The sequence below is a fragment of the Scyliorhinus canicula genome, chromosome 15, assembly GCF_902713615.1.
Source record: "Scyliorhinus canicula chromosome 15, sScyCan1.1, whole genome shotgun sequence".
NCBI classification, from domain to species: domain Eukaryota; kingdom Metazoa; phylum Chordata; class Chondrichthyes; order Carcharhiniformes; family Scyliorhinidae; genus Scyliorhinus; species Scyliorhinus canicula.
The window spans coordinates 114,665,192-114,688,047 of record NC_052160.1 but is presented as its reverse complement, the minus strand read 5'-3'; the positions used below and the strand labels follow the sequence as shown (position 1 = coordinate 114,688,047).

Sequence of the window (22,856 nt, the reverse complement as noted above, 5' to 3'; positions counted from 1 at the left end):
GGTGAATTAACCAATAATTTGCATACAGTGTCTGAGGTAATAACAATAATTATCTTTATTGTCACAAGTAGGCTTACATTAACATTGCAATGAAGCCACTGTGAAAAGCCCCTAGTCGCCACATTCCGGCATCTGTTCGGGTACACAGAGGGAGAATTCCGAATGTCCAATTCACCTAACAGCGTGACTTTCGGGACTCGTGGGAGGAAACCAGAGCACCCGGAGGAAACCCACGCAGACAAGGGGAGAACATGCAGTCTCCGCAGAGATCTTTGAAGCTTGACTGCTCCAATGACTTACAGGCACCAGATTTGTAAGTGAAACACAAAAGAATTGTTTATTTTTAACAATAGAGATAAGACATGCAATGATTATCATAGAATATCGGCCAGCTAATCTATTACTCCCCCCTTTTACCATCCCACCCTCTATCCAAAACGCACACAAGATTTAAAGACGCAGAGAAAGGGAAAGGGCTAAAATAATAGTGATTAAAATAAAAGAAAAAGAGATGAGTGTCCATGTTGCTGATACTGAAATTGTTGCAGCCGGATATCTTCCCAGCACGGGGAGTGCTGATTTGACCAGTTGAATTGCTAATGAGATTCTTCTGGCTGGAACATTCAGGCAGGACTCTCAGGCTGTGGGATCCCCTCTCAGGAGCCACTTTAACTTCTGTTACCCTGAGCCTTCACATGGAAGATCCAACTCAGGTCTGTTTAAATCTGACTTACTTCCATCTTCCCCAGATTAACTGTCAGCATCACTGAGATAAGACTAGAGTTCCCCACGTGAGAGTTTTAAAAAGGATTTTCAAACCACAAAGCCTGGCTGAATTGGATCCTTAAGATCACTTGTCTTCACTCCAACTCAGCTTGGATTTTTTAATAGTTATCTAGGGCAGGATTCTCTGATCCTGAGGCTGTGTTGACACCGTCATAAACGCCATCGCGTTTCACGACGGCATCAACATGGCCTCAGGAGCAGCGATTCTGACCCCTACAGGGGGCTAGCATAGCACTGGAGCAACCCACACCGCTCCAGCTGCCGATCCCGGCGTCAGATGTATGCCGCGGGTCCGCGCATGCGCAATGGGACCGGCGTGATTGCCGCACATGCGCGCTGGCTCCCTTCTCCACGTCAGCCCTGACGCAACATGGCGTAGGGCTACAGAGGCCGGCGTGGAACAAAGGAGGCCCCCAGCCCGAGAGGCCAGCCCACCTATCGGTAGGCCCCGATCACAGGCTAGGCCACAACGGAGGCCCCGCCCCCAACAAGGCTGCTCTCTCATCCATTCATGCCGAGGTCCCGCCCGGAATGACCAGGTTAGAACGATGCCAGCGGGACTCTTTTTTTGTTCAATGGCTATTCTGGGCCGTGAATTGCCGGGAGGGCCATGTAGAGCGGCCCCCGACCGTGCCGGCAAGAATGGCGCCGATTCTCCGCTCTCCGGAGAATCTATCCTGTGTGCAATGGGGAGCGCAGCCACACCTTCCGTGCGGATGGTGATAGGTCACAAGGTCCACCTGGGTGTTTGGGGTTTGGTGTTGCTTAAGATTCTAGTTCCCGTAGCATTTGGCTGGGAAATACATTGTAGCTTGCTGCAGTGTCAATCTTTAACTTCACTTTTGCATTGCTGCAAATCATGTTGAGAGTGGTGAAGATCTCACCCTTTCCTGTGATGGTGTCGACACTTTAACTGTTGCAGACTGTTCGATTAGCGTGAAAATGCTAATGGCTGTTGGTTGTGTTAAATCTTTCCCTCGCAGTCACTGCTTGGAGTCAAGATCACTGTGGGCCCTAAAGACAATGTGACCGCTGACCATCTCATCAACAGCCTCTCGAATATTATGTTCTTCAATGGCAGGCAAATGTTCTCAATATTTTAAAGCGTATTTGGGCATCTTCTTTCTACTCATTTTGAAAAACAAAAGATTCAAACTTCTTCATGGCCTCGTGGCCTGCTAGAATTAGTGAGATATAAGCTTGTACCTTTTTCATCAAACACGAGTGGGTCGATACTGTAACGTCCTTGTGCTATACCACCAACTCCTGACATCATGTAGAAGTGCTGGAATCCAATGACGGGTGACTAAGGACTGAGAACAACAATAATTTCTGAAGTACTCTGAGTAGTTCTTACATGCTTCCACCTTGCCCCTGCTCCGGCGAGAACTCCCATTCTTCCGGCAAATGACCCTTTACGTAGCCACATCATTACGTGACCACGCTATCTATAGGTGTGCTTAGAAGCTCCTCCCTCCCTGGCAATGGTCCTGAATGAGACACTGCTGGAAAATGCTCTTACCTCTTGCTTCTGCAATACTTCCATGGCTTCTGAACTGCCTTCTGTCAATGCAGGTATCGCTGCACACGTAGATCTTTCCTGCAGCTGCCTCCAACCCAGGCAAAATCTCTTTAAATAGGAGACAAGAGACCGACTTCCAATTCACACCTGACCTCTCTTCCACTGGATATCTCTCCCTAGAGGCCTGATTGGGTGCGCTGCCCACCCTTTCCAAACCTAGTTGTCTGGATTCCCACTAATTGGCCGCAACATACTTTGTTGGTGTGCATTAAAGGGAGGGGTCGAAGTCTGTGGATTGTACACTTGTCAACCTCCCATTCCCCAGCTAAAGTATAAAATGCACCCCCAGCAGTTTGATTGCTAAAGTTGATTGTTAAATTGTTAAAGAGCTAATGAGGAAATAATTTGATTGGACAGGGGAGCAACCATTAGCGTACATTAACAAGCATAGAGAGTATCCCTTCAATTGATTGTGGGAATGCATTTGACATTTTTAGGCATCGAAAATCATCTCACTGATATCATTAGAGAATACTTCCAGCATGTTTCAGCATTGGAGTAAGCGATCGAAAGCTAATTAAAGTCTGCTATTTCAGCATAAAACATCCCAAAACATTTGTTATACTGTCCCTCTATTAGCACTTAACCAATTGTGCTTAGTTTTTCAATTAAAATCTTGAACATTCGCCAAAATACCGATTGTTTCTAAAAGCTTTCACGTTTTTTTACTGCAGATGCCAATTTCCCTGCAGTTTTCTCACTGTAATGGCCAGACCACCATTTTTAGAAGTATTATAAGTTGCTTATGAACTGAATGCTTCTTTCAGTTTGGCCAGGTTTAACAAAATAACCGCAGCAAGTCACTTATTGAAGGATACAGTGTTTTCCCATCTCCTTAAAAAGCAGACAATTGACTCCCTGCAAGAGCCTTTGCATGAGGCTAAAATAACTTGGTGAGTGTTGTTTTTGAAGATAAAGGTAGTAGGAAGAACACCAATTTGTATTTATGTAGCACCTTTGAGGTTCTAAAATTTCCCAAGATGCTTCAGAGCATTACGAAACAAATGTTTACACTGAGGTGCATGAGGGAGTATTAGGACAGGAAGAATAACCAACCTTTCGTGATGATATAGACTGTCTTGACCCATCAAAATACAAAAAGATGGAGAGCATGAAATTTGTTTTGAGCACTTGTGCAAAATGAGTAACAATAAATTTGTATCAGCTTTAATGGAAAGAAATTCAACTGGGGAGCGTTTATGTTAAAACAGGCTACTGGTTTACTCTTGCCCATTTTGCATGATAGTTGAAGTTTATCTCAGCAGTCGAAATTCTTGGATCTAGTCTTGGCAAATTGTGTTGCATTACCTAAAAAGATTGCATGTGGGTTCCCAATGCAATGAATGTTGGATAAAGAAAAGGACTGAAGGCCACTTGGCCATTCAGGTGACCCTTTGGTGATGTAGAAAATCAGCAGTTTGGGGTCGCCAGTTTTGATTGATTTAACCATCAAAGCAAGAATGATGTAGCGCCATGTGGTGATGCTCTCTAAATCTAATTCACAGTTTCAAATGAATTTCTTACTGGTTTAGCTATCAGCAAAACCACACTTCTCTCCATCCCTGACTGTGAAGCTATGGATATTTCTACAATACATTTGCTCTGACACATAAAGCTAGCTTTTAGCTCCGTTTATGTCGGAATGCAAGAACTTGTCTCATTGCACAGGTTGCAAGTGCTGTCCATTTCCACACCGCTGTACCTAGTATTCCCACATAAAATATCCCACTCTACTGGATAGCCGCTGGACTAGCCATATAAATATTATGGGCAGGATTCTCCGAGCCTCCGTGCTGAAAGCAGGCTCTGCGCGGGGGCGGAGAATGAGGCGTCAGACCCATGATCGGGTCCGACGCCTTCCCACGATTCTCCGTGGACCGGAGAATCACCACCAGTGCACGCGCGGTCGACACGGGGCGGGCTGGGGGCCATTGAAAGAGAGGCCCCCATGGCGATCCTCCGCCGGCAACTGGCCGAGTTCCCGCCGCCGTGGTTTCCCTCATGATTCTACCCGGTGCCGCCCTGGTTGGGGGGGGGGGGGGGCGGGCGCGAGGGGATCAGTCACCGGGGCGGGGGGGGGGGGGGGGGGGCTCCTTCAGGACGGCCAGGGTTCCGATCGGGGGCCACCGACCGGCGGGCGTGCGTGATCTGTGGGGGGGGGGCCTATATTATTGGGGCCAGCCCGTTGTGTGGGTCCGCAATGTTGCGCGGGGCCACTGCCACGTGTGGCTGCCGCGTGCATGCGCGGACCCGTGGGCGGAGGTGCAGGGCCCCGTATCGACAGCCGGAACTACGTGGAGTACTCCGGGGCCCTGCAAGCCCCCGTCAAAACGAAGAATGACTCTGGACTATCTCCAGGAAAATCCAGAGTGATTTGTGCCCTTTTATCTCGAGGGTGTGGGACATAGCCCCATTAACAGAGAATTCCGCCGTATGGCTATAAGAGTAGGTCAGAGACTAGGAACCCCGTGGCAAGTAATGTACCTCCTGATTCCAAAATCTGCAAGATGCAAGTCAGGAGTGTAATGGAATACACTCCGCTTGCCTGGATGGTACCTGCAACAACCCTCAAGAAGTTTGACACCACCCAGGACAAAGCAGCCGGCTTAATTGGCACCCCTTCCACAAACATTCATGACCTCCACCACTGATGCATGGGGGCAGAAGTGTGTACCACCGACAGGATACACTGCAGGAATTCACCAAGGCTCCTAAGGTGCCAGCTTCCAAACCCATAACCACAACCATCTAGAAGCACAAGGGCAGCAGATCTATGGGATCACTATCACCTGGAGGTTCCCCTCCAAGTCATTCACCATCCTGACTTGGAAATATATCGCCGTACCTTCACTGTCGCTGGGTCAAAATCCTGGAACCCCTTCCATAACAGTACTGTGGGTGTAGCTACACCACATGGACTGCAGCGGTTCAAAGGCAGCTTACCACTCACTTGTCAGAGGCAATTAGGGATGGGCAGTGAGTGCTGGCCTTGCCATTGAAGCCCACATACATCTGTTCAATTATTTTTTTAAAACAGTAAAGTGGAAGGAAAGAAAAGAGCAAAAGGGTAGGTCAAAGGGAAGTGTTCATATTTAAGATTACCTTAAAATTATGGCTTATTATACATTTAAATGTTGTTTGCTACACATATTTCCTGCCCATTTAACCTCATTTTTGTGTAACCATATGAAATGCAGTTAATATAAATTCTCAAATTGAGTTTGTCATTGTAAACATTTGATTGGATTTTCAGTTCTCAAATATGTAATTATTGGAACTTGTCATGTGAACGGTACGTGTCACCATTTACTTGGAGACCTGCAGCTACTGGTGATGCTATGGCATTTTCAGTTCAGACTTGACACCGCTGTATTTGTCAATTTGAAAACATTTTATTTCATCACAAAGGTATGTTTCCACTTGCTAAATGCCCTAACCCCACCCCCAACCCCTCCCAATATCTCCTGCCTGAAATTTACCTTATTGTCAGGTCAGAAGCCCACTGCTCTGTCCAATTATGATAGGTGGCACAGTGGTTAGCACTGCTGTCTCACAGCGCCTGGGACCCAGGTTTAATTCCAGCCTCGGGTGACTGTCTGTGTGCAGTTTGCACTATCTCCCTGTGTCTGCGTAGGTTTCCTCTGGGTGCTCCGGTTTCCTCCCATTGTCCAAAGATGTGCAGGTTAGGTGGATTGGTCATGCTAAATTGCCCCTTAGCGTCCAAAAGGTGAGGTGGGATCACTGGGTTACGGGGATAATGTGGAGGCATGATCTTCAGTCAGGTGCTCTTTCCAAGGGCTGCTGCAGACCCGATGGGCCGAATGGTCTCCTTATGCACTGTAAATTCTCTGATTCTATACCTAATATTTATTTATTCAAGCTTTTATTTCTTTTTAAAAATTTCTCCATACGAAATCAGTACCCCTGATGTCTAGTCAGCAACACGATGGAAGGTTCATTAATTTTCACCCGTGCAATTTCCAGGATGAAAATTCTATTTTTGCCTCACAGAATTTAAACAATTAATTAATAAGCACTAAACATAAGTCTTTCTTTTCTATGATCCCGATGATGAAAATTGTGGACTGGCACTTTCTTTGCAGGTAATGGAGCCAAATTAATCACGTTATTTCTGTGCATAACTGGCAAAGCATCTTCGTCAGCGAAGATGTTTGACAGCGCTGCTACCTCACAGCAGCGCAACACTCAACTAAGAGTAGCAAAATGTCCATCGCCAAATCAATTAGTTGAGCTATGAAAGTAATCACACAGCTTAAGAGCACTCACAGGAACCCACATCAAAAGAAAGTAACTGTAGCAGACGAATAGGCCATTTGTTATGTTCCAGGGAAATTATTTACTATCCTCTAAGATTTTCTCTTTCACCAGTGGAATGTGGTTGTTTATTGTGAGGGGAATGGAACATAAAAGTCGGAATGTGTTGCGACAATTGTACAGGGTGTTGGTGAGGCCACATCTGGAGTATTGTCTACAGGTTGGGTCTCCTTACTTAAGGAAGATTATAATTGCATTCAAAGCAGTTTAGAGAAGGTTCACTTGACTGCCCACTGGGATGAAGGGGTTATCTTATGAAGAAAGACTGGACAGGATGGGCATGTATTCATTGGCGTTTAGAAGGAGAGGTGATCTTATTGAAACAGACAATATCCTGAGGGGACTTGAGAGGGTGGATGCTGAGAGGCTGTTTCCACTTTTGGCAGAGATTAGGATGAGGAGATTCCATTTATAAATCTAGCATTTAAGTAGAGGTAGTGAGATTTATTTTCTTTTAGAGGATCGTTTGTCTGTGGAACACCTCACCAGAGAGCAGTAGAAGCAGAGTTGGTGATTCTTTTTAAGGCCGAGTTAGGTATTTTCTTGATTGACGAGGAGTCAAAGGGTAAAGGGGGTAGACAGGAAAGTGAGGACACAGTCAGAATCAGCCATGACCTTATCAAATGGCAAAACAGGCTCGAAGAGCCGAATGACCTATTCCTGGTCCTAATTCATCTGTTCATCTTTGCATCTGTTCCCCCTTATACTTCTCCCACCCCACTCCCTTCAGCGCTTTTAATTTTTCTCTATTCATTCCTGCCCTTCAGCACTCTCTCCTATTTTCTTTTGACTACCTTACATTTCACATTGTGCCCAGAGGCACTAAAAAAAGCCATGCTTGACTGAGATGGATTAACTAATACTAAAACATCAGTATTAATGAGCTATGGCTGAGTCTCCCTTTTCTGGAGCTATCTTTAACATTCTGAGTATTTCAACAATTAAAGTCATTAAACACCTAAGCTAGTGATTTACATTTATAAAGAGTTGAGCCAATTATGTACACTAATTTTAATTGATAGCCAAGGTCTATTCAACATGAATTATTTTTACAATGGTGGCCTTACATGTGATAACGCTGTGATCATCTAACGAACAAAACCAATAAGACATCCAATTACAGGTCCTGAGTTTATAGCTGAATCCATTGCTGAAATGTTTCATTGTGACCATGAGTGAGTGGTTGACACAGGAATAGGATAATGTGATGATGGAAGGAGGGAAGTAAGAGCAAGACCATAAGGCATAGGAGCGTATGTAGAGCACTGGGGAGTAAGCACCCAGTGGGCCAGTTGTGGCTTGGAGAACCCAACAGAAAAAAACAGTAAAACATAACCAAGTAAGAATTCTGGCTTGAACTTTTTTCATTCAAGGAAGTCCATTTCAGGAATATGTATGGGTGAATTATTGAGGGAAGCTGTGGAGATGGTCATTGCCCAGGTGGTCAGAGCTAAAAAAAAACAAGCGTTGCGGTCTTGGGCAGAGGGTTGGAAGAATGAACGACAATGGAGACTTTAAAAAGAAATTCTGAAAAGATTATCAGCAATTGGATTCTATACTTGATAGTGGCTGGAATATCTGAAAGTCAAAATGATCATCTCGAGAGACTAAAATAAAAACAAAATAACACGGATGCAGGAAATCTGAAATAGAAGCAGAAAATGCTGGAACGTCTCAGTGGATCTGGCAGCATCTGTGGCGAGAGAAACTGAGTTATGTGTTTCAAGTCGGTGTGACTCCTCTTCAGAGCTGTAAAAGAGTCACACAGATCCGGAACGTTAACCCTGTTTCTCTCTCCACAGATGCGGTTCGACTTGCTGTGTCTTTCCAGGTCTATTTTTACTTCATCTCCAGAGGCTTATCTTTGAAGAAGGCTGTAAAAAATATTTTTGATGTAGATATTTTTTAAATGAGCACTTGTGGAACATTGCGCTTCCAAGTATGGAATAGTTTGGCAGATTGCAAGGCAAAAATGCGAATAGCGAGCACAATGGCAATTTTATGCTATGAAGAACTATTTATCACATGCTCTAGTTAGCACAAACACCCAGCACTGGCGGTTTAAAGAATTGCAAGACAAATGAAGAAGTGGGCTTTCTGGAGTAGGAATGAATGAAAAATGAAAATTGAAAATCGCTTATTGTCACGAGTAGGCTTCAATGAAGTTACTGTGAAAAGCCCCTAGTCGCCACATTACGGCGCCTGTCCGGGGAAGCTGGTATGGGAATTGAACCGTGCTGCTGGCCTGCTTGGTCTGCTTTAAAAGCCAGCGATTTAGCTGAGTGAGCTAAACCAGCCCCTGGTTTACCTGAAACCATACCTGAATGCATCAGGTATCACTTGTGATACACCTCAGAACATCAAGGTAAAAAAATATAATGAATTGATGTCCGTGTACCAGGGGTGTAAATTGCGGTGACGACAGTAATGAAGAGACAGAATTGAAAAGTTTGAAAAAATGGAGCCCTGTAATGGAGTTTTTCCTCTCCGTAAATTGAGAAGCTGCTCTGGCAAATAATGGATTTCCCGAGCTGTAGTCTGTTGCTATTAGAAATTACTGATCCATGATATGTGTTCTAATATTTAAAGTTCAGAATAAAACTTGTTATACTTGTCGTGTTGCATGTGCTGTTCAGTACACTGCACCATACCCTGTGTTAAGATGTGCCATCCAGACGGAAGAAAGAGAAAAAGTGTGATAGGAAAGAATAAAGCGCGCGAGGAACGGTGCAACAGAAAAGAGCAGAAAGGAAGTAAAATTATTTAGGAATATTATTTGAATCTCCTTTTGAAAGCAGCCAGGTTTACTGTGATTCTCCCAAGACGACATTCCCTTCAAAGCTTTTTCATCTGTTGGGCGAAATTTCTACCTGTCCTAGTGGATGCATCTGTTCAAAAATGAAGAATTGCACAGGCCAATGCTACAAATCTGAACTGACTGGTGCCTATCGATTAACTAATTTGTATTAATAGTAAACTTGAAAATATTTTAAGACTCAGCAAAAATCACATATATGATTTTACTTTTCAATTTAATTGTAAAACATGAAAACACCACAGTTTTTAAAGAGTTGCATTCTTTTCTAAAACCATCGACCAGTTTTTGCTTTGGATTACAGCATATGTTTAATGAAGTACCGTACTACAATGTCAGTGTTATGCCCAGTAAAGACATATCCTAGTCATAACTTTAAACATGGATGCATTCAGCATACACTTCTGTTTAAAAATGGAGACTAACAAGGTGGCTAAAAATCAGATAAGTTTTGCAATTTCTGCCCAGGTAAATGATTAATTAATGCCAAAAAATGCCTTTGGAAAGCTCTCAAATACAAATCAGCTGCAAAGAGACCATCCTTACTGGCCCAATGGAAGAGATCTAACAAACAACGGCTTCCAAACATGCCGGAGTTGTGAGGATGGAACATCAAATAAGGTCTTCCAGTGAGTTAATTTTAGTTGGTATCTTGATAGATCATCAATCATTCAACAAAGGTGTATCAATGATCCTGGCTCCAGCCCATTATAATAATAATAATCACTTATTGTCACAAGTAGGCCTCAATGAAGTTACTGTGAAAAGCCCCTAGTCGCCACATTCCGCCACCTGTTTGGGGAGGCCGGTACGGGAATTGAACCCTCGCTGCTGGCCTTGTTCTGCATTACAAGCCATCTGTATAGCCCATTGTGCTAAACCAGCCCATTATGTGGACTATGGCAGTGGATCATGTGCCAGAAACTGTCTTCAGATGATCAAATCTAATCAGATAACAGCATCTGCAGAGTCCAAAGACGACCAGCAGCAGCCAAAGGCAATAAGATCCCTGTTTTTTTTAAACCCTGGAAACTGTGACATCTAAAAGTTCTCCCAGCCTGATTCCTATTTTAAATCTGTCTGGAACGAAACTTGATTTCCTAATAAGAAGAAACCACATGTGACAATTTTGTGTGCTGCTGAACATCCATATCTTAAAGGATATCCTACAATAGTCTCTGAGAAGTGACAACAGTTCTTGAAACCACCTAAACTCTCTATTCGGAGTGAAAATGACACTTTCTTTTTTTTAATAAATTTAGAGTATCCAATTTATTTTTTCCAATTAAGGGGCAATTTACCTTGGCCAATCCACCTACACTGCACATCTTTTTGGGTTGTGGGGGTGAATCCCACGCAAACACGGGGAGAATGTGCAAACTCCACATTGTGATGATATGATCTGCATACTCGTCTGCCATTGGGCCAGAACGTCGGCTTACCATTGGCCCTGGTCGGTCATGTGCTATCAACGAGGTATAAATGCTCAGAAGCCTGACGATCGTTCCTTTCCACTGTAGACGATCGCCAGGCTGTGTTCTAGTTAATTAAAGCCTGACATTGGTAAATCACTCGCCTCGCGTGCAATCGATGGTGCAACACACATGGATAGTGACCCAGAGCCGGGATCGAACCTGGGACCTCGGCGCCGTCAGGCAACTGTGCTAACCACATGCGCCACCGTGCTGCCCTGAAAATGCCACTTTCAATAGGTCTGCAATGTCTGTTTCTCTATGATGATCCAAACATGTGGGACGGGATTCTCCGACCCCTCCGCCGGGGTCACCATGCTTCTTTATTTCTGTAAAAAATGCAATTGACATATCATTTCTTCTGAGCTTGTTTTGAGGCTTGAGAAAACCATTTCTATACGTAGCTTGGGGGAAAAATACTTTTTGAGTTTTTTGATGGAAGTTTATAAATCTTGACGATGGCTTCACCCAGAAAAATTATTAACACACTGTAGCGCATTAAAGGATATATTTTTCCCTCTTACATGGTTGAATTTTGAGATTTTGCAAGCCCCTTCCTTGCCTGTGATTTTCTGTCCATTTGTTTAATGGATGAAGCACAGTGAGCAGGGGCGAACAATCTTTCTATGTTCGCTCTTGGAAGCAGAAAATGTATCATTAAGAGCTTCTAAGCAAGAATACAAAGAACTGAATGACTGATTCTCTGAAATGTGACAGGAAAAGGATGAGAGGTAACACTTGAGAATGTAAGATTGCTGATAGACAAGTTGAGGAAGGATACTTAGGAGCAGAAACACTAGTGGGAGGGTGATCCCTGATGGGATGAAAGGCCCCAATAGCATTTTTGGGTCCCATCCTCATGGGGCCTCCTTCAAGGCGTCCACTGCACATCTGCACGCTCCACTTCAATACTGGCAGACCTCAAAAATCACCCCGTTCTGCCAGAGTGTTCCCTGTCAATGCTCCAATAACCATGCCTTCCCACCCACCAGACCTATCGTGCCTTCTTTGTTATAACCCTCGGAGACCTATGGGGGTGGGCCAATGAGCCTCCTGGAAGACGGGCTTCCCCGCTGAGGGGAAGGCCCATCAGCGCAGTTAATGGACTCTTTCATAAAAGCCGGCCCAGGTGAGAGTCGAGCGTACATAGTCCAAGCCGGGACGTAAAGAATACTCCGTCAATAGTTTACTTGGTAACAAACCAGTTTTCTTTACACCTCTTGCTTGGACTCCTCTATGGCCACTAAATTCTTCTTCAAATTTCTTCACTCAAAGGGTAGTGAGCCTGTGGAATTCTCCATCACAGAAGACTGTGCAGGCCAAGTTGCTGAATGTATTCAAGAAAGAGATAGATTTACTTTTAGATTTTAATGGCATCAAGGGATATGGAGATAAAGCGGGAATATGGTATTGAGATAGAGGATCAACCATGATCACATTGAACGGTGGAACAGGCTCTAAGAGCCGAATGGTTTACCCCTTCTCCTAGTTTCTATGTAAATCCTTTTGGATTCTAGGGGCCTCCGCTTCCAGGTTTTGAGGCCCTCTCTTAATATTTATTTGTTTGCATTGTCAATGCTTTATATTCTCAAGCTCCATCTGTCAGTGATCCCAGCTCTCACCATCTCCTCCAGTATTCAAAACATTTCTCTACTCAGTTCCAGGATTCCAGGAATCCTTTTGAAAAGTCAGTTTCTCAGATAATACTGCTCAGCAAAATCCCTATAATAAGACGTCTATCTTACCATGAGCCATGCCATTAGAGCCATCCAGGGTTCCAGCTCCTTTGAAGTACTGCAAGACGTGGTTCAGGCTTGTATGGTGTGTCCTCTGTCATGACTACAGGTTACCAGCAATCACTGTTGAGGTTAACATATGAACAGGTAATGGACAGAGAACAACAACACCTGGGGGATCTGTCTCAGCAAAATGTCAACACTTTCAGAAGGTAAATTAATGAGGTGAAAAAGATGAAAATAAACCAAAGGGAAATGCTTGCTTACTGTCAGGAAGTATTTGTCTGTTTATCCATTGACTTTGCTGCATTTGATGCCACGTTCATTTTGAAAGCTCTTCCAAAATATCAATGTGCTTTTAGGCCCAAAAACCATATTGAAGCATGGATTGCAGATGGTCAATGGTGGTTTGTGTCCTAACAATTTTCAGGTGAAAAGATGCAGATTATAATCCATCCTAAACTTGGAACTTTGATCCTTGGAACATGTGTGAAGTATAAATAATGAAACAGATGGGTTGGGCTGAATGTCGTGTTCCTGTATATTCTATGCCAGGGGTGGGCAAACTACGGCCCGCGGGCCGCATGCGGCCCGCCAAAGGTCTTTATGCGGCCCACCAAGATCAAGTCATTAAAAAAAAAATTTTTTTTTTAAATTTAAAATTTTTTTTTTTTTTTAATTTTAAGGTTAATTGGGGGAGGCTGTTGGGTTACTGGTATAGGGTGGATACGTTGACTTGAGTAGGGTGATCATTGCTCGGCACAACATGTGTTTCATGTGAAGTTTCTACTTTAAAATATTAATTAATAAAAATTAATTGCTTTTTTTCTTTAAAAACCTTTTATTTTGGCTATTTTAAATATTAATTATTTTACTTAATATACTATGCGGCCCTTTAAAATTGTGAATTTCTGAATGTGGCCCTTGCACGGAAAAGTTTGCCCACCCCTGTTCTATGCCATTCCACAATTCATCAGGAAGCTAACTGATTTCTAAAACTGCACCCACGGTTAATAAGGAATATCAAGGTGAAAAACTAATTTGCATAGCATTGCTTCTAGTGGTGCTATGCAGACTATGTGCCACAGGGCACTTCCTGCCCGTGCAACATTTATCAACAAACAAAGCCACATGGGACATGCAGGAAATAGCCAGTGACACTGTCTGGCCCTGTATAGTGCTGCCAGAGGTGCTGCGTGAATGACATTTTCTGCCTCAGTGTTTTAGCTTGACTGTAACACACAGACACACACAAGCATGTATTGCTTTTAATTTTGCTATTGTGTTTGCTTCAAACAAATAGAGTCAGAAAATTGTCCTTCGCAGTACAATTAAAAATAAAAGAGTTTTCAATTCAAGGTCAATATATTCAGTAAACCTTCTCCTGTATTGTGTCCTGTACGCAACCCAATTCAATCAGAAACTACACTTAAAACAACAAAAACTATTCTTCACTCACAAGCAAGGTCACTGCAGCTCATACAATGCAGTTTGCCAGCCTAAACATACCATCACAGGCACACAAAGGGCTGAAATGTATTGGTTGGAAAGTTATTTGTGTTGTACTTGTTTAAAAAAAAACTTTGTCTATTTCTGTGTTTAATGGCAAGGAGCAGCATTAATAAGAATTATGATCCAATTATCAGAATCCTACATTTGTCTGCAGTCTTGCAGTAAGTTCCATTTTGCATTGTGGATTAATGCAGACCACATGGACACTGGGGACATATTTCAAGGTGTAATACATTCTGCAGCTAGTCGTGCGGAATTGCAAATGATTTGAAAATCAGTTCCCAAGCCAGATCTGCTTGATTTTCAGCGAGAGTTCCTACTTTTTTTTAAGGAAAAAACGGATCAATTCAACCAGTTTCTTTATGTCTCAAGATCCACGGACATGGTCATATTCACCTGAAGGCGTTTTGTTTTGCAAGTCTGATGTTCACTAAAATTAGAAAATGAGGAAATTATCCAGGCATTGGGTTTCTGACCCCACTTTGAAAATCTGGCCCAGAATGCTGAAAAATACAAAGTCATTTATTTATAACACATTACTTTTGTGGTTGCATGAAATTTAATTTTGCAGCTTTTTGCAATGAAATTCTGAGCCAGGCAATTGAATGACTATGAAGAAGTAATTGCAAAGACGGCTAAGTCTAAAAATCTGGAGAACTAAATCGATCAAAGAGAGAAATGACTGTCATCAGAAAAGGCAGTAAATGTAACACGAAGAAGATGTTGGTTGCTGCTCAGCCCTCTCACTCTCAGCGCTGCTGCCTGGCTGGCCACCGGCTCTGTTACAGTTTACTCACTCCCACTGGCCACTGCTCCCCGAGCCCCCAAGACACGACACTCGCCTGGCCTTGTATGCACCGCCTGACTGCTGCCCTGCTCACGTCTCACTCGGGTAGCCCGGCCTCGAGCTTCGACTCACGACAGCCACGTGTGCTCCTGGCTGTTGCTGCTGTCTCTCTGGCCTGGCCTCTGCTCTCTCTCACCCTCGCCGCTCAGTTGAGTTGCTGCCCAGCCCTTTTCACTCTCAGCCCTGCTACCTAACTGGCCTCTGGCTCTGGTCAATTCGACCTGATCCTGGGGGCCGCAGCTCCCCGATTCCCCGAGACATGATGCCGATGCTTGCCTGGCCTGCTTCACAATTCCCAACTGCTGCTCTGCTCACCTCTCAGCTCTCGCTCAGATTGGTGGGTCTTGAGCCTCGATCCTCGATGTGTGCTCCTGACCGGCTGTCTGGCTCTGCTGCCTATCTGGCCTCATGGCCTCTGTTCTTTTTGGATCGGTTGCCCATGGACTGGCCTGACTTGGACACGATTCGGCCTGCTAACAGTAGTGAGCCGGAGGCAAAGTTTCTGACAAGGACCAGGTCGCCCATTTGATTGATCTGTCCCCTTTTCTCAAAGTGTTTCCTATGGGAAGCCTTCCATGCCTCCACCCTCCCCACCGCATTTGGTGAAACCAAGTCCAACCGGGACCTTCGGCGATGGACCATCAGTAATTCTGCTTGTTTTACATCCATAGTGGCATGGGGGAGTTGTGTTATAAGACAGAAGAAAGTTAGATAACCTGAGACGGAGTGGTCTGCTAGACTGCTTCTTCATAGCTGCCTTAAAAGTTTGTATGGCTCTCTCTACTACCCAGCTTGGGGCAGGGTGTTAGGGGGAATGTTCTCATATGGTAAATGCCATTTGTTCTGTCAAATTGCTAAAAGTTTTCACCAGTGAAGGGAGTGTCATTGTCGGACACTATTACTTCAGGGAGGCCATGCGTGGCAAGCACCCCTCCAAGGCTTCTACTGAGGCTGCTGAGGTCGTCGTTTCCATTTCTTGAACCTACTACCATTTTGATGGGTGTCGGACAAAGCGAGGAACAACTTTCCCAAGAAGGGACCAGTGAAGTCCACATGTGCCCTCGTCCTTGGGCATCCCAAGGGTGGAGGTTGGCCGTGTGTCTGGCAAGGGTCACATTGGCACACTACATGTTCAATGTCTTTGCCTATGCCAGGCCACCAGATATAGTTATGAGTGAACATTTTCATTTTTGTCTAGGCAGGATGGACAATATGAAATTCTTACAACAGTAGTCCACAGTCTGGGGGTGGTCCTATCAAACAAGATCCCTAAAGTATGACTCCATCCTCACAACTGAGTTCGTCCTTATGAGTAAGGTAAAGTCACAATTGGCCAGATTTATAGTGGTACCACCCGGTTAAGATCATGGGCGGGATTCTCCGTTGGCTGACACCGAAATCGCAAAACTCGACTGGGTGGAGAATAGGTTCCAATGCCAAAATCATGGCGTGTGCCGATTTGACGCCAAATTGCAATTCTCCATCACCTTGACAGCGGCATCAGTGCGGTCCGGAAAGGACGTACATTAAACACCGTTTGCATGTCATTAGTGCGCCTGACCCGGTATTCACCAGGGCCTCCGCGATGCTCCGCCTCCGAAGGGCTGAGTTCCAAATGGCGTGGTTCACTTTGTGAAACCGGCATCGTGGCTGCTGAGGGAGAGAGAGGGGTTCGGAAGGCATCCAACATTGCTCTAGTTTGCTGGCAGTATGCATTTGGCCGGGGGACGTAACAGGGAGTGGCCAGGAGGTGGATTGTGCGGTCAGGATGGACAGGCACAGAACACCATTTCAGCAGCTGACAAGGCAGCCATGCAGCTGCGCACGCTGCTGACAGCCCACTGGGAGTAAGGGCCACGGGTCGTATAGGTGTCCCACCAGGCCACCCGCCTAGGTGCCCTCTGGCCCCAGCCGACCCATCAGTTGTATGGGCATGCTTCAGCGCAACCTGTTCGGGGATTAAAAAATTTTTAATCCCCGAACAGGCGCCGGAATGTGGCGACTAGGGACTTTTCACAGTAACTTCATTGAAGCCTACTCATGACAATAAGCGATTTTCATTTCATGTGTATATAAAACCCTTAATAACTTCCCTTTCTGCTGTTTCAACTTGATAACAACATCCAATAAAATCAGGAAAACCCTTTGAACAAACAGCAGGTTTGAATTCTTTACAGAAAACAGGTATCATTTTTAAATTATCAAGTGATCTGGACACCTTTTTACACACAGAGAGAGGGGGAGAAGAAGCCTTTTTCTGAATCCAGCTTCCAACAGTGTAAACCGAAAGGAAAACTTAGAGCCGCAGACAGCTTCCAGCTCAAAATGAAAGTAAAACCCAGTACCACAGCCCAGCTCCACCCACACATTGGCATCACTGAAGCCATTTGATAATACACACTTTTCTTAAAGGGACACTACCATAACAAGGGGACTGTATGGATGTACTGCACTCAGATTTCCAGAATGCATATGGTGAGGTGCCACATCAAAGATTATTGTGAAACATAAAAGCTCATGGTCTGGGGGGGGGGGGGGGGGGTAACATATTGACATGGATTGGAGATTAGTTAGCTAACAGGAAACAGAGAGTTGGCACAAATTGATCTTTTTCTGGTTGATGGGAAGTAGCTAACGTTGTGCCACAGGGGCCAGAGCTGTGACCTCAACTTTGTGTAATTCATATAAATAACTTGGATCAAGGAATCAAAGGTTTGGTTGCTAAATCTGTTGATGATATAAAGTTAGGTAGGAAAGCAAGTTGTGAAAAGGACAAAGGAGGCTACAAGGGGCCATAGTTAGGTTAAGTGTGTTAGCAAATATCTGACAAATTGAGTGTAAAGTGAGCAGATGTGAAATTGTCCATTTTGGCAGGAAGAATTTAAAAAAAAGTATATTATTAAAATGTTGAGAGATTGCAGAGCTCTGACGTTCGAGGGATCTGGGTGTCCTAGTTCATGAATCTCAAAAGGTTAGTATGCAGGTACGGCAAGTAATTAGGAAAGCTAATAAAATTTTATCATTTATTGTGAGGGGAAATGAATACAAAAGTAGGGAGGTTATGCATCAGTTGTACAGGACACTGGTGATACTACATATGGAACATTATGTGCAACATTGGTCTCCTTCTTTAAGGAAGGATGTAAATGCATTAGAAACATTTCAGGTATACTAAGCTAATACCAAAAATGGGCAGGCTATCTTACGTGAAAATGTGGGCAGCACGGTAGCACAGTGGTTAGCACTGTTGCTTCACAGCTTCAGGGTCCCAGGTTCGATTCCCGGCTTGGGTCACTGTGTGCAGTCTGCATGTCCTCCCCGTGTCTGCGTGTGTTTTCTCCGGGTGCTCCGGTTTCCGCCAACAGTCCAAAGATGTGCAGGTTAGGTGGATTGGCCATGGTAAATTGCGCTTAGTGACCAAAAGAAGGTAAGGTGGGGTTACAAGGTCAAGGCGGAGATGTGGGCTTGAGTGGGGTGCTGTTTCCGAGGGATGGGTGCGGATTCGATGGGCCGAATGGCCTCCTTCCACACTGTAAATTCTATGGAAAGGTTGGACAGGCCAGTCTTGTATCTGCTGGAGTTTAGAAGAGTAAGAGGTAACTTTATTGAAATAAAAAATGCCCTGAGGGGTATTGACAGGATGGATGTGGAGAAGATGTTTCCTCTTGTGAAAGAATCAAGAACTAGGGGTCATGATTTAAAAATAAGAACATGAGTATCAGGACCAGGAGAAGGCAATTCAGTCTCTCGAGCCCGCTCCGCCATTCAATACGATCATAACTAATCTCATCTCAGCCTCAACTCCACTTTCCTGCCCGTAATCCTTAACACTCCAACCCATTAATAATTAAAAATCTGCCCCTTCCCACCTTAAATTTAATCAATGTGCCGGCATCCACTGCACTTTGGGGTAGTGAATTCCACAGGTTTCAGGGGTCACCCATTTAAGACAGAAATTAGATTTTTTTCCCCTCAAGAGGTTAATGAGTCTCTGGAACTCTTTTCCTCAGGAGGCAGTGGAAGCAGAGTTTTGAATGTTTTCAAGGCAGTGGTCGATTAGTTCTTGATAAAGAAGAGGGTGACGGGTTACCAGGGATAGGCGGGAGGATGCTACTGTCATATCAGTTAGTATCTCATTGAATGACAGAGCAGGCTTGAAGGGCTGAGTGGCCTACCCCTGCTCCTAGATCATGGGCGGAATTCTCCAACCCCATCACCAGGCCGCAGAATCACCGGGGGTCGGCATGAATCCCGCCCCGCGGCCCCGTTGCCGGCTGCCGAATTCCCCGTCGCCGGTGTTTTGGCGGGGACAGGAATTGTGTTGTGCAGGTCGCCGGCCGCTGGCAGCGGTCCCACCGGCGATTCTCCGGCCCACGATGGGCCCAGCGGCCGTCCGTTTTCGGCCGGTCCCACGGGCGTATATCAAACCAGGTCTGTACTGGTGGGACCTGGCTCTAGGGGCGGCCTGCAGAGTCCTTGGGGGGGGGGGGGGGTATCTGGCCCCGGGGGGTGCCCCCACGGTGGTCTGGCCCGTGATCGGGGCCCACCGATCCGCGGGCAGGTCTGTGCCATGGGGGCACTCTTCCCCTCCGCGCTGGCTGCTATCAACCTCCGCCATGGCCGGGGATGAGAAGATCTCCCCTGCGCATGCGCTGGGATGACGCCAGCACACGCTGGCACTCCTGTGCATGAGCCAATTCACGGAGGCCGTTCCGTGCTGGTTGGCACGGCGCCAAGCCCTTCCGCGCCAGATGGCGCTGCACTAACCCCGCCGGCGCCAGCCTATCCCATGAAGGTGTGGAGGATTCCGCACCTTCCGGGCAACCCGACACCGGAGTGGTTCACGCCATTCCGCGGCGCCGGTACAGCCCGCACCGCTGGGTAGGGGAGAATCCTGCCCTATATGTTTATATTGGCCAATTACAAGTTTTCTTGACTAGCACCTCAATAGTTTGAATAACAAGAGCAATGAGAACTGTAGTGGTTAAGGCAAAATGACACTGACTGATCATCTTAAGTTACTTAGCACATTTTAAGACTTGCTCCAATGTTTTATTCATACCATAAACATAAAAACATACACAAAGCTAGTTCCGCTATAAATTCGTACAGGAAATGAATCACCCTGCCACATAAAGTCCTGGTTCTGCATCACGGGGCTGATTTCAACACACTGCCACCAACAGTTTTGATTGTGGTTGGCTTGTAAAATACAGCAGGCAACCTACACTCTGCTTTCCCACTCATCCCCGTACCCGCTAGAATTACACCAGTGGTGGGAAAGAATTCAGATAGTGGGCCTGCCAGTGAGTCAACTGAAGCCCTTAATGAACAATAGGAGATGCCCAGGCTAAGTTTGTCAGCTTGACAGGTTTCCGTGCATGGGCTGGTGGTGGGCAGGTGGGTCCCTCCTTGATGGGCCCCAGAGGACTGGCAATCCCCTCCACCATGCTTTACCCTACCCCCCAGGTTGCCCTCCCCCATGACATCTCAAACACCAGATCCTCCCCCACACTGTCTCTCTCTCCCCCTCCACCCCTCCCAAACCCCCCAGCCAGGGCCTCTCAACTTGGCACCTGGCAAGATCGCAAAATGCTGACCCAAAATCTGATCCAACGCTGCACACCTCCATCCACAAGCAGGGATCAGGCAGAACGGCATGTGGAGGATCTCCCAGTGGATCGGAGGCCCCCAGGTGCTTGCCCTCTAGACAGTGTGGCACCCTGGCGCTGTTGGTGCCATCAGGGCACGTTGGCAGTGCCTGCCTGGCACCATGGAAGTGCCAACTTGATGCCAGCCTGGCATTGCCAAGGTGCCCAGGTGGAACTGCCAGTTGTTAGGGGCACTACCAGGCTGGCACTGTCAGGGTGACAAGCTGGTCTTTTTCCCATGCTGCCATCAGGCCCAGGGTGCCCTACGTTGGCGCGGAGGGGCCTGGAGACCTCTTTATAGATGAGTTGGGGCTTTGTGCGGGTTCGGGGATCACATCTGGGTATCGAGAGTTCGGGAATCCCGATCTCCTTATGCTCTGAGGAGTTCCAACGGGTTGAGTTCCTTAGTGCAGAAAACAGACTAAACAAAAGGGGTGGCACAGTGGTTAATTGGCACTGCTGCCTCACAGCAACAGGACCTGGCTTCAATTCCAGCTTCAGGTTACTGTCTGTGTGGAGTATGCACTTCTCCCCGTTGGTTTCCTCCGGGTTTCCTCCCACATTCCAAAGATTAGGGTAGGTGGTGTGGCCCTGCTAAATTGCCCCTTAGTGACCAAAACATTAAGTGGGGTAATGGGGGTTGGGGGGGGGGGTAGGGTCTAGGTCGGGTGTTCTTTCCAAGGATCAGTGCAGACCCGATGGGCCGAATGGATTCTTCTGCATTGTAGGGATTCTATGATTCTATGATCCCTCTGATTGGCCGACATCTCTCTGAGGCAGGATTCCTGATCCAGAAAGGCTGTGGGGCAGGACCCCCTTCAGTGGGCTCACCACTAACTTATAGTCAGTGGTGGGAGTTGGGGTATCACATGACTCAGCCTTTAGTCTTAACTTTCACATTCTTTGCAGAAAAAAATGATTTGTTTCCATGATCATATTAAATAGCAGAGCAGGCTCGAAAGGCCGAATGGCCTACTCCTGCTCCTATGTTCTGTGTATCTGTGTTCCTGTTTGGAATCTTGCACTGAGTTGCTGGAGATTTTGACAGACCAAATTTGACAACAGTTCTGACAGTCTAACTTCACATGACAGGAAGGAACAATGTTGCAAGGAATTCATTTGGATTTTATCAGGGTCTGTCGATCTTGTACTTTCTTTTATTTTACAAAAGGAACTTTACATTTTATGGATTTCTTGAGATTGTGGTGCGTCATTGCTGCTGAATGACACACACATCTTATTTTTGCCATCCATTCTCAGCATCAAGTACTCTTAGCCCATCTGTAACCCAGCTAAGTGCAGAGCAATCCTTTCTCTATCTGGCCTGATGATCTGCCTTAATGCCAATCTCAGTAGAACATTCCGTACTGCATTACTACAGCTTTGTCCATTTTGTACAGTTGCCATCTTTTAGCTAGCTAATGAGACTGTTGATTCAGTGACAAATTGTGTGCAGTTTTTAGCTGTGTGCCCACATCTACTCAGGTCAGATTAACAGTGGCCAAATTCATTTCAATTGGAAGACAGACACGGAACAAACAGAGAAGGCTTGCATCACTGGGTCGAACCCAAGGAGCATTTTGCGGGTTGTAACAGCACTGTGCCAGTGTGTCAGGCTTGCTGGAACGGCATGTCGGGCGCTTCTGCATGGGTGTTTTAGATGGGCAGGAAGGTAACCCTCCATCATCTTCTGATTTGGTGAACCTACTGCTCCATACAGTCTCCATCTTGTATTTATTGGAAGCGTGTTTCTATAAATAATTTTTCAAGAGGTCTAACAATTCCCTCTTTTATTTGCAGTGCGAGTTGTAAAGAGCAAGCAGTGGTGTGAAATGATCCCCTGTTCAGAAGGAGAAATCTGTGGTTTATTAATGAACAAGTCAGGCTGGACCTGCACGCAACCAGGTGGTCGAATAAAGACAATAACGGTAGGCCATTCTGAGTGCCTGTATCAAAAATGTGATCTTATTCAAACCGCTTTTTTTCTCTCCAAAGATAAGCTTTTACATTTTACAAAGACAAAAGTCAATCTAATTTTCATGTCACTTCAAAATCTGTCAGACAAACTTGCATTTATATAGTGCCTTCAACAGATTAAAAGGTTGCAAGGCCCTTCATGG

The 22,856-nt window shown here is 45.6% G+C and overlaps 1 protein-coding gene across 4 annotated transcripts in view; it reads left to right on the top strand.

Annotated features, from left to right (window-relative positions):
- Positions 1–22,856, top strand: part of LOC119978592 (chemokine-like protein TAFA-5) — a 616,915-nt gene that overhangs the window by 208,971 nt on the left and 385,088 nt on the right. For all 4 annotated transcript variants that reach the window (XR_005463500.1, XM_038820358.1, XM_038820359.1 and 1 more), the window contains exon 3: positions 22,537–22,664. Coding sequence is in view for 3 of the 4 variants with exons in the window: in XM_038820358.1 (XP_038676286.1) it covers positions 22,537–22,664 (128 nt within the window). In the remaining variant the exon portion in view is untranslated. The remainder of the gene's footprint in view (positions 1–22,536; positions 22,665–22,856) is intronic.